The sequence below is a fragment of the Pangasianodon hypophthalmus genome, chromosome 14, assembly GCF_027358585.1.
Source record: "Pangasianodon hypophthalmus isolate fPanHyp1 chromosome 14, fPanHyp1.pri, whole genome shotgun sequence".
Classification (NCBI taxonomy): domain Eukaryota; kingdom Metazoa; phylum Chordata; class Actinopteri; order Siluriformes; family Pangasiidae; genus Pangasianodon; species Pangasianodon hypophthalmus.
Window position 1 is genome coordinate 17,241,942 of NC_069723.1, and position 12,438 is coordinate 17,254,379.

General features: G+C 37.8%; 1 protein-coding gene across 2 annotated transcripts; it reads left to right on the top strand.

Annotated features, from left to right (window-relative positions):
* The first annotated feature begins 1,281 nt into the window (after window positions 1-1,281).
* Window positions 1,282-11,754, top strand: lsr (lipolysis stimulated lipoprotein receptor). Of its 2 annotated transcripts, XM_026934982.3 has the most exons (11): window positions 1,282-1,547; window positions 3,380-3,706; window positions 4,069-4,188; window positions 4,491-4,547; window positions 7,903-8,049; window positions 8,242-8,430; window positions 8,860-8,916; window positions 9,363-9,491; window positions 9,824-10,091; window positions 10,201-10,657; window positions 11,022-11,754. In XM_026934982.3, exons 1-11 carry the CDS (start codon window positions 1,505-1,507, stop codon window positions 11,055-11,057), a joined length of 1,830 nt encoding a protein of 609 aa, XP_026790783.1. In that variant the 5' UTR covers window positions 1,282-1,504; the 3' UTR covers window positions 11,058-11,754. The 2 variants fall into 2 exon arrangements, with proteins under 2 accessions (XP_026790783.1, XP_026790784.1); XM_026934983.3 differs by lacking the exon at window positions 4,491-4,547 and having other exon boundaries at window positions 1,283-1,547.
* The last annotated feature ends 684 nt before the right edge of the window (window positions 11,755-12,438 follow it).

Here is a 12,438-nt window from a genome sequence, read left to right on the forward strand (position 1 = left end):
ATATAAGCACTCTTGGAACGCCAATTGAGGACCAATCAAATTAGTCGACTGGAACTAACTGTTGTTTAATGATGTTTGTAAAAGGTATATGTAATAAACTATGCTGTATGTGTGTTGTGATAACCATCCAGGAAGAAGCATTTGGAACTGGAAAATATTTCAGGGTGGGCTCAAATCCGAAATTCACCCAACTGTTGCTGTGTTTGAATGTATGTTTGTAATGTTTTCAGCGTGCCTGTGTGTGTGTGTGTGTGTGTGTGGATATAAAACTAGGTAAAGTGCTGCTAATCTGCAATTTAATAGTGGAACTGGGTCATATAGGTGGAAAATTAAAGTTGATGGTTTTACAGCTTCAGTAAACACAAGGTGTTATAGATTTGTCTATTGAGCCAATTTATTATTATTATTATGCCATCCATCCATTCGCTGTACCACTTATACCTACACTCTGTACCTACACAGGGTTGCAGGGCCTGGAGCCTATCCCAGGGGACTCGGGCACAAGGCAGGGGACACCCTAGACACAATCACACACACCCATTCACACACTACGGACAGTTGGGAAATGCCAATCAGCCTACAACACATGTCTTTGGACTGGGGAGGAAACCAGAGTACCCAGAGGAAACCCCGAAGTGCGGGGAGAACGCACAAACTCCACGCACACAGGGCAGAGGCGGGATTCGAACCCCCAACCCTGGAGGTGTAAACCAGTAAGCCACTGCTCCCCATTATTATTATTGTTATTATTATTATTATTAGTACATAATACTCCTAAAGTTTTGAGAAAGCCACCATTTTATTAGGTTACCATTATCATATTTACATTAAGTAGGTCTAAATAAAGAATATAGGGGCTGAAATAATATTATGTATTTTTACCATGACTGATGCGAAGATTAAATGTGTTGTGTTTATTTTTGCCTGTTTAGTTCAGGTAGTGTGCGAGGCTGTTTCGACGTAGATTTTATCAGTTTCACTCACTTGCTGCACTTTTTCAGTAATGGTTAATCTTATCGTTTGTGTACCAGGACTAAACCACTTGTCACTCATTTTGAGGAACACCGGGCGTAGTCACTCGACTAAAAAATGTAATATGTACTAAATTTACACCGAAAAAAAGAAAGGGCAAACTATTATACTTCCTGTTAAAGACGTTATACAATGATAGCGCGTCCCATATAACACTGCATCAGAGATATATATGAAATGTTTTCCAGGGAACCCCTGTGAGTTTCGGTAAGGGCGGCTTGGTGCAGTCGTCCTTCCTCCTTCACCTGTTCAGTTTCAGGTTGTAGTCCCACACCTCTGCTACACAACGCAAACACGGCGCAGACAAAATGGCGGATTCACCTGTGTGAGGGAAAATAAGTACAGACAAGACTACGGATATACGTGTTTACAAATGTTTTGTCGGGTTTCTCCTGAGCCATAGTTTTAAGTGTTTTTAAGTTAGTTTTAAGTGTTTTTCATTAGCCTGCTTTAAGAAGAGCGTATTCCAAATATGCGCTTGTTATTTGTGATCCTTATCATCTTCATGGTAACAGGTACGGGTGTTCCCAATATTCAGCTCCTCTCCACATGTCTGTTTTTTTCTTTTCCTTCCCTTTCTTCCTTTTCTTCTTTTAATATTGTTTTTTATTTTGAGTATTTAGCCAAATGACGAGGTTACTTTGACAAACTGTGGCATGCAGTGAGTTTCTAGGCCTAAGACAAGCACATTGTTTATTCAGTACCGTACAGTACTAATAACTGTTCAAGTAGATCTTTATTAACTTACTGTATCTCTTTTTAATGAATATTTTAAGACTGACTTTTCTGATTTGCTATTAATTCCATATTTGATATTATAGCTTATATGGTCATTGCTGTGTTTAGTTTTTAATCCTAGGCCCTACATTATTGTTTCATAACATTTCCTTACAGTCACAGTATAATCAGATCATAAACAGTAGCTATATAGGCTTCAAGAACAAACTCAAACTTACTCAAATGGGACAAATATATATATATATATATATATATATATATATATATATATATATATATATATATATTTTTTTATTTTTTTCCAAATATGCTGTTAAAGTTATATAATGGCTGACAAAGTGACTTTAAAATTCTGTGGTATTTACTGTATGTTGACAAATATGTACATTCCGATCCCTAAAATTAGACTGTGTGTAAGAGGGTTACTGCATGACCCGTTCAGTGGTTTCTGTTTTGTGAGTCATAGTTCCCGGTTTCAGTTAGCACAATCTTTAAAGAAATCCCCAAATTACTTCTATCTATCTATCTATCTATCTATCTATTTATTTATTTATTTATGGCTATCGTGGCATACTTTTCGAGACATGCTCCATGAAGTCGTCTTGCCAGGCTAAAACTTGAGTAAATTGACAAACACCCCTCACTTATCTGTGTATCCATTCAGGAAGGCATCATGCCTTAAAAGAAAAGCTGCTTTTGTTCTGATGAATATACAGATGTGTCTGTCTAAGGGCTGTAGTGCAGCCCCTGAAAGGCTTTGTGTCTTTACAGTTCACTTAATACTTCTTTGTACTCCGTGATTACATGTTATTTGACAAAAGTTAGTTTGTTTTCTAGGAAGCTGCAGATATGTTACAGACTGCCTTTATACATTAGAGATTAAGTGTTCATTAATATGAGATACTATTTGTATGCAATCAGTTAGCTACTAAATAATTGTAATTAGAGGAAGGAAGTGGGTAGAATCACTCCAATTTATCACAATTTTCCCTAAAAAATTTGAATGTGGCACTCAAAATATAAACAAAATCACTTCTCTACAACGTCTATAAGGTTAATCTGTATATACAAGTTAATTTAGTAATGGTGTTTTTGAGATGTGTATGAGCAATATATGCATATAAAGCTTGATTTGAGTGCTCATAATAAACAGACATATCATAAGTTCTCTTCATATAGCAGTATTTATCAGTGATCACCTTAATACATATTACTATATATCAGATATACTTAAAGAAAAGGAAATTACGCTTGGTGTAGCCAGTAGTATTCTTGATCAAAATAAATTTGGCTTGTGGTATACTCCCAGAAGTTTTTTTCTCTGCCTTAAACTTCCCTGCTGTACCATGGGAGCGTATCACACCTGAGTGTTTGTTTTGTGATTGCAGAAATCACACATTTTTGCTTCCTGAGATAATTCAGTTGTGACATCATGCTGAATAATTGTGCTGTATGAATGAGAATGGGTGCTTAATCCTAGGATTGCTACACTGAGACCATAACAGATTAGTATAACAGGACAAGAAAATTTCTGATGCAATTATGGTTATAGTACTGGATTTGCCTTATCCACTGGACTACCACAGACTAACTTCCTCTTTTCCTGCAGGCTTCACCACGGGGGTCAATGTCATCTGCCCTGTGAAACGCTATGTGGTCATCCTGTTCCAGCCGGTTACTCTTAGGTGTGATTACACTACCACAGCCACAGTGCCCCCTCTTATCACCTGGAGGTACAAGTCCTTCTGCAGAGATCCGATCCAAGCTGCCCTGAACCCAGGCAGTGCGGATAACGCCTTGGCCCAGGCCAACCCCAACTACAACCCCAACATCGAATGTTCAGACAGTTCAAGGACTGTACGCATTGTGGCTTCTAAGCAGACTGCGGTCACACTGGGAGCTGAATACCAGGGCCGCAAGATCAGCATCATTAACAGTAAGAGTCAATGATTGTGATATGGGGCTTGAGAGGAAGTACTTTTTTTTTTTTCTTTCTACAAGAGCCATTTTCACTGTAATGGGAAAACAAAAGACTTTAGTTTACAGATTTAAAGGTTTGGAAATTAAAAAAATGCAGTCAGATTGCACAATTAAATGCATAAAGGCTACATCATTAAGGTATTAAGAAAAAAATCCAGTATAACTATACCGTCTTGCTTCATTAATAGCTGGTAACTTCAGAGGAAAGTAATTAAGTCAATAAATAAATGCTACATGAGTAATGAATATCCAAATATGTTCAGAGGTATATTAATGCAGTTCCACTTAATCGCATGGCTTTCTTTCTCTTTCTCTCAGATGCCGACCTCAACATTGCTCAGACTGCATGGGGTGATAGCGGTGTGTATGTGTGCAGTGTTGCTTCGTCCCAGGACCTCTCAGGAAATGGAGAGGACTATACCGAGCTCATTGTTTTGGGTAAGATTTATTGATATTTATTTAATATCCGCGCACAAACCCAAACCTTTGGCTGTAATTTTTTTGCCACCTATATGTTAGTTTTTCTTTCCCTTGATGAGTGGTGGAGTGTTTTAGAACATTTGTAGAGGAGTTGAAGTCATGAAGTCTTTTACCTCTGTGGAGCTTTTCATACTAGTTGGCATTGAGCACTTGCATGGTTGAGTTGCAGAGTAGAGCATTTTAAGAGGACAGAACTTTTCTGCTTGGATCGTCGCAGCAAAACCTTTTTCAATCATGGCTTTGTCCTCCTTCTTTCACAGAGAGAAAGTCAAATACTACAGACCTGCTGCCTGGCATTGACTTACTGATCATGGAAGGTACACTAAGTGCACCTCAGTAGTCCTAGAAGCCCACTTGTGTTATGCACTTTTACCTCCTTCACCAGGAAAGCTACTTTGTTGTCAGATAAAATACTGAAGGTCATTGAATTTCTCCAGAATCTGCAAGTTGGATACAAAATCTCCTTAGTGAATGATGAAAGTTTAAGAACAGAAAGTTGGTCTGTATGAAGGAAGGTTCATGCTCTTAAACTCCAGGAAACAGCTCAGCCCACAATAGAAGTTGCTGTAGAAGTTGCATCACCACAGGGATTGAGATAGTAAATGTTCAGGCATGAGTCTGTCCTTAATGTGTGCACGCAGTGTGTGATTGAAATGGTTGTTATGATTTTGGTGGCAGAACAACTGCTGTGAGACAGACCTGTCAAGCTGGTTTCTCTTCCCTTTTTTTTTTTAATTTTTTTAATTTCATTATCTCCAGCACTGCTTTGTGATGTACTCTGCAATGCAAATGGACACAGACCCTTTTTCATCATCAAAAAGAAAAAAAGTCACAACATTTTCAACATTCTTACCCCAAGTATATGTAACTGATGTGGCACAATCTCACATATGTCACCAGCTTCCTTTATTTTTCTCTCTTGGCAGTCTCTGATATAGACACCTTTTGATTTGATTGAGGTTGCCAGAAATTGAAATTGTAATTGAAATTGTAAAATGATTCTTTGTGTATTGATTCATCCTTATTTGAGTTCCAGTCTTAATTTACAACCTGAGAACATCTTAACGGTTTTCCATCATGAAAATCAGTGTCTAATGCATTCCCATTATGGCCTCAGACTTATTCCAATACTACTCAACATTTAATGTTTTTACTTATTTAAAGACAAAAAACTCCACATTTCGTTTATAATCCCAAGCCACTTATTGAAACATCGTTCTCATTGTTTTTTTTTTTTTTTGTTGGTTTTTTTTAACTGTCTACTCACAATCCATCATTATTAAATATATATTTGTTGTGAGTTCAGAGAGTTATTGGTTTACAAGTACGCCTGTAAATAACATTAACCTTAATGTAATTTTAATAAAAAAATCTGTTGTGAGTGGAAAGTTTATGCATAAAAGAGCCACTGGATCCAATGAGCCAAATAAATAATAATCCTTATATTTGAGTAGTTGTATTATATTCATTAAATAAATCTGTGCTGAGAGGATCAGTGAATTTAAAAAAAAAAAATAATAAACTTTTCCCTCTTCTCCTCTTGATGTTCTTCAACTATGTCATTCCTCCACACTTTAGCACTTCACAAGTAATAGCACTTTCTGGCACTTCACAAGTTCTTTACATTAGAGGGGAGACACCACTGTCAATCATTATGTGATCAGACATGCCCATGCAGTTCTGATCAGGCAGAATAGATGACCATTAATGTGTAGTTTTGTATATACAGTGCCTTGGAAAAGTCGCCATCAGAATTGTGTGGATTGGGAGTGATTTTCACCCATTCTTCCTGGCAGATTTGCTCTATGTTGTTCAGGTTAGTTGAATGTTTGTTGACAACAGTTTTCAAACAGTGCCACAGATTCTCAATGGGATTCAGATCTGGACTTTGACTTGGCCTGTGTAGAACATTCACCTTTTTGTTTTTAATCACTTTTGCATTGCTTTGGGCTTATATTTGGGACTTTTGTCCTGCTGTAAGGTGAAGCTGCTCCCAAGCTTTAGTGTTGTATTTGTTTATTTATTTATTTATTTGAGCAGACTAAAGCAGGTTCTGTTGTAATATATATAATCTGTCTCTTCAATTTTTACAAGAAGCCCAGGTTCTGATGATGAAATGTGTGCCCAGATCATGATGTTGCCACCACTATATTTTACTGTAGGGATGGTGTTAATTAGGTATGGCTTACATTTGTGCCACACATTACACTTTGAAACTAACCGGGTTACTCTCATGCTTTCGTATGGCTCGTTCACTCCACTGTCAGCCACTGTACTCTGTAACTCCTTCAGAGTGACTGTTGGTCTTACTGTGACTTCCCTCACCAGTCTCTGTGTTGATTTTGTGCTGAGTTTTGAGGGAGGGCCTTGTCTAGGTAGTGTGTGGGTGGGTTGATGCAGCTTCTACTTCCTCACTATTGATCCAACAGTGCTTACTGGGAATGGCCAACCTTTTAGATATAATTTTACATGCTGTTCCCAAGTTTTGAAATTCTATTACCTTATCTTTAACTTCCTTAGAATGCTGCTTAGTCTTCATTTTCACTCCTTTCCTTCAGACTGACAGTCTCGTCAGTGATGGTTCAACTGAGTTGGGTTTTGTCCAGAAAATAGGAGCTGTTTTAATATTTCACAGGTGACAGCCAATTATACATCAGTTGTCTTCTTGTTAGGACGATATCTTTTATCTGGAGCTTCTGGAACCTAGGGGATTGAATGCCAGCAGCATTTTTTGATTTTCTTTGAAATTCTTGCTTACCAATAATTAATTTTGACTGAAAATTCACACAAAGAGAACATGAGTTTGCAGTAAAAATACTGAAATGAAGAATATGTATATTTATCTTGTGTTATTCTGACAGATCTGATAAATTCCAGGAGAGTTGAGTAGCTGCTATTGCCAGGCACTGTTGTGTGAATCTACCATTAGTAAATGTTAATTTAATGGCAGATCCTTAGCATCCTTAGTTTTGTTTTTATGCCACTGGTTAGTAGAGGCATTATGTTTTCAGGTTGTTTGTCCATGCATCCAGTTGAGATTCTTGTTACTGCAATATCTCAAGAATGAGTGTTTGAATGTTGATGTATGGACTTATGATTGTAACCAGCGGATTAATGGATTATATTTTAGAATTGTCTAAACAGGGTCAAGGTCAAATGTTTTTCTTCAATAGCTTCATCCATGCCTGAAGAATATTTTCAGGGTATTTGAGGCATACAATTTAGTTACAAGAAGGACTAGACTAGGCATCGAATTTCTTTCTTTTTTTTATTTTTTTTTATTTTTTATTTTTATAAAAGCAGTTGCCCAGAAGGCTTTAATTTGTCAGTGCTAATTAATACATATAAAGCATGTGTCCTAAAAGTTATAACATTTAAAATTAGAGAACCATTTATGTTTAAACGCATTCCTATACTAAATGTTTTGTGTAATTCAATTTTAATGTAATTTTTATATGATTTGGTCAGGATTTATTTTCCATTGAAATAAGCACTATTAAAATTAATTGTAAAATGTACAAACCTGTGTGAAGGTTTCATTGTCATGTTTTGTGCATTAGTGAGGAATGCTCCAAAAGAGATTATTCCCATCCCTATAGCTGATGAGTGCTTAATCTGGCTCAGTAACTGTTCAGTTTAATTTAATTTTGTTTACTCTATCCACTCTGTCAGATTGGTTGTTGGTAGTGTTGGTGGTGTTTGGCTTCTTCTTGCTGCTGCTCTTCATTGGGATCTGTTGGTGTCAGTGTTGCCCTCACACATGTTGCTGTTATGTGAGCTGCCCGTGTTGCCCAGAACGCTGCTGCTGCCCAAGAGCATGTAAGTATAGTTATGCCTGCATTTATTCATCTTTGGTGTCTCTCTTCTCATAATTGCTTTATGGTAATGTTAGGCGAGAATTATCACTATGGAGTTGCACTGCGTGTGTGCCATATACTGTAGGTAAAAGACCAAATCTCAAAAATGCTAAGTATTAATGGACACACTAACTCTGTTTTCTTTCATTTCAAGTGTATCAAGCAGGTAAAGCCGTGAAGGCAGGTGTTCCGTATGTAGCCGGTTCGTTCCCTCCTAGTTTGTATGGACAACCAGTGTATATTGGAGGGCCTTCACCACCCATCCCAATGCTGCCCACGCCTCAGGGTGTCAGCGCCCTTCCCTCTAATGGCTATGGCAGGGATTTTGACACAGCCAGCTCAGGTGGGTAACACCTCAGGTCCTCTAGGCACAGGATTTTTCTTTAGGTGGAATCATTAGTAAAATAGAGACAGCTCTATACAGATAATAATCGCTTCTTTTTCACTTAATTCACTCTGATAATTTATACCCTGCAGTTCTACCTCTATATACTGTTCATTGTATATAGTGTATATGTTGGGTCTGGTAGGATGTGCAATATTATGTACAATATTAACTGTGTACTGACAAATACATTCTATTGTATCTTGTATAGTGTTCCTGTAGTGTTGTTTAATATTGGAAACATGCTCAATAACAGCGGAAGTGAAAGCAGACGTTGGGCTGTGTGGTCACTAATGAACCCCTAAAATAAACCAACAAATTTAAACAAATTTTGGTTTGACATAATGGATTTGTCTTCTCACTGTTGCTTTATGCTTTTTATTGTAGTTGGTCAGGGATCTCAGGTACCATTGCTGCAGCACCAAGATGGAGGAGCAGGCCAGAGTAAGTTAAGAATTGAACACTTTCATAGCTAATCTGTTTGAGTCTGTGTACTTCGTTTTTTTTTTGTTTTTTTTTAAAAATCAGTTTTTATCTTTTGTTGCTTCATTTACAGTCCCCTCTGAACGTATTGTAATGGTAAGGCCAATTTTTTTTGTTTTTGCAGTACTCTGATCAAAGTTGTGAGCTAAGTGTTCTAAGCTGTAACACATCTAGATGTAAATATCGGGAAATGAAAGCTGAAATTTTGATCTATCATCTCATGTTCATCTTATGATCTCAAATCAAAGTGACTTCAGTGTTACAAAAACAAAAGAATTGGTCTTGCCATTCCTATACTTTCAGAGGGGACTGTTCTGTAGCTCATCCTCACTAGCTGTTGATTGTATTGATTTTTTTAAAATTATTATTTTACGTTCATATTTATGGGATATTTGTTTGCGTTTCAGCCCGTAGTGGATACCGTATCCAGGCTAATCAGGATGGAAATCCTACTCGTTTGCTGTACTATATGGAGCGAGAGCTGGCCAATCTGGACCCCAGTCAGCCTGGAGGTGCTGCAGACAAATATAATCGCCGTGAGTTCTCTTGGCAGGGGTTCCTATCCTGAACTTCACTGATTTGGGTGGTCAATGCGGGAAACTGTATTAGGTCTCTGCTAGATTCCCTTTGTATCTAGTCTCATTTTAGGGGTGGAACTGTAATGAATCCTAATTTTTTTGGTATCTTACTTTTTTTTTTTTTTTTTTTTTCCCCCCCCACATACTCTTTCCTTTTTCACTCACTTGCGTTCTCACTCAATTACTCACTACCTCTCTCCTTCAACTATCACTTATTGCCTCACTCATTCCCTCCTCCTACAACTGCTGCTCTTTTTCCTTCTCTGTCTCTCTCTCTCTCTTACACATAGTTGATGGTATGAGTGAGATCAGTTCCCTGCATGATGGCGGAGACCCTCGTAATCGTGGTCGCTCCAGGCCTCCCCAGCTGAACACGGTGTATGATGATGAGAACATGAGCACCATCAGCAGCGTATCTCAGAATATGCGGAGAGATGAGCCCAGGAGAGGGGGCGGAGGCGGTCCTAACCGTGGCCGTGCTCGTTCCATGGACAACCTTGACGATATCGGCCGAAATTACAGAGACCGCGATTATCCCCCTAGAGGAGGCAGAAGAGGGTGAGCTAAGAATCAAGTGGCTTACAACTAATCTGAATGAATATAATCATACATTTGTGGGATTTGTCATTTATTTCTATTGTAATAATTTAAACGTTTTGATCTGCAGTTCTGATGATGAATGGAGCAGCAGTGCTCGTGGCTATGACCGTGTCCCAGATGACCACTATCGTGACTATTCTCCTGACGATCGCTTCCGTAATGACGCTCGGGGAGTTGGCTTCCAGGGCCGCCGCAGTCGTAGCCGTGATGACTTGATGGATCTGGAACGTGGCCGGGGCGGCGGAGGCCGGGATGCATACGATGACAGCTTCCTGCGGGAGGCAATGGAGAGGAAGAAGATGGGCGAGCAGCAGCGTGCACGGAGCCGCGAGCGTCTTGACAGCGACAGCGAGCGCTCAGACCGCTACAGGGGAGGACATGGGGGGCCACCACCACTCCCTCTCAGCAGGCCTGCAGGCAATCCCGACCAGCGGCGTGCCAACAACACCAGCTTTCCGCCTCCTCCATCCTACACAGAGGATACAGACAGCTTAGCATCATCCAAGAAGAGCAATCTCCGCAAGGTGAGGAGTTCCCACTTGTATTACAGACAGTGATTAATTTCTGAGTTGTAGAAATTTTCACAATCTGAAGCATTTATAACAAATAGGGCAACAAATTGACTCCTTGGAATTATAAGTTGGGGTGTTTTTTTATTTTTTTTTTGGTGGAGTATCGGGTTGAGGTAATGTTCCATTATTATTTTTGGCACTGCATGTATGTGAGAAATTTTACGCCAATATTAATGAAAAAAAATTTACAAAGTTATAGTAATATCTTAAAATCACAAGGTTGACAGATAAAACCTTATAATTCCAAGGTGTCATCCTTTTTATGGTCTGAGAAAGGAGGTTGTGTGATTTATGTGAAATTGTGTCTCTTCCATAGAACGGAGCTGTGAGTCGCGAGAGTCTGGTGGTGTGAAACATTAAGAGATTGCAGTCAACATGTCCCTTGGTGTGTTGATTATGTTTTGTAAGTTTGTGTTTTTCAGTGTCACTTGCTGAATGTTTATTGTTGGATTAAATGGGGATGTACATGTGTGAATGCGATTTTATTTGAGACAGAGTCTCATGACTTAATGCAATGTTACTATTTCAACAGTTTTATGAATTTGTATGTGATGGTTTTATAGCTAAAATCACTGATAATGTTTTATAATTATGAATAGTGCATTTTTAAAAGCTGCTTTTCCGATAATAAATATTTTCCTTAAAATATCCGGATGACAGTAAGACTAGGCAGTAATTATACACTTAACAAGCTTTGCATCTTATGGCTCAGAAACGGAATTGTAAATGTGTACAAATTATAATTAAAACTATTTTAAAGGTCGCTGTAAAGGGATTTTCCCGCTGTTCAGATTTGTTTTCAGTATGGCAGCAATAATTTCTCTGTATTGCTAGTTTTATGGCCTGGAAAAGAAAATAAGTTGCCTCTCTTCACAATGTTGTATATAAGTTTTATAAATTTCTTTACTTTAACCGTGCATTTTGTTTTGTAACAGAATTAACCAGACATGTAAATTGCTCTCATACATTTTCAGTAATTTGTTATGCAGATATTTTTAACCTTGAGCATTTGTCAATCACTTTACAATAAATCTTTTCTATATAAAATAGATTTGATGTTTATATTGAAAGGAAAATGAGCTTGCTTTAGATTTTCCTTTTGCTGTCACTAGGTGGTGTCAATTTTTTTCTTTTTAAAGTTATGTCATATTAGTCAGGTTGTGTGTTGTGCAGCTGAATGTGACTTGGGCCTGCAGTTGTACAGTTAAAGGAACTCATTGATTCCTTCCATATTTCATAACACAGATCTTTAGATGTATTAAAGCTTTCCCCGTTGATATTAGGTTTCTATTCATGAATTTGGAAAAGGCTGCAAAGCTCTTAGCAGTAGGGGTTAATAGAGAAATCCTGACAAATGTTTTATTTTACCTACCTGTTGGAAGTTTTTTTTTTTTTTTTTTTTTTTTATAAATTATTATTATTATTATTATTAGTAGTAGTAGTAGTAGTAGTTTTTAGCTTACGGGTTTAATAATTTTATATATATTAAAATATTTATAAAATATTTTTTTAAGTTTATACGTAGGAAACCATTTACAGAAAATCCAGTGCACTGCCAAGAGATAAAGTGCACGTACCATGGTGTATGTTGTGTAGCGTTATGACACGGGAAATGTCTGTTAGCCTTAGCAGCTGATCAGATTGTGAAAACTAAAAAAAAATAAAACAAAATGGTGCAAACGTGATCCAATGAGATATTGTATAGTGTGATATTGTAAAGTCTGTCATCTCAC

Coding starts and splice junctions, on each gene's coding strand:
- lsr (XM_026934982.3), top strand. CDS start 1,505: ATGCGCTTGTTATTTGTGATCCTTATCATCTTCATGGTAACAG. Junction 1,548..3,379: donor TATCATCTTCATGGTAACAG/GTACGGGTGTTC, acceptor CTTTTCCTGCAG/GCTTCACCACGGGGGTCAAT. Junction 4,548..7,902: donor TGACTTACTGATCATGGAAG/GTACACTAAGTG, acceptor CCACTCTGTCAG/ATTGGTTGTTGGTAGTGTTG.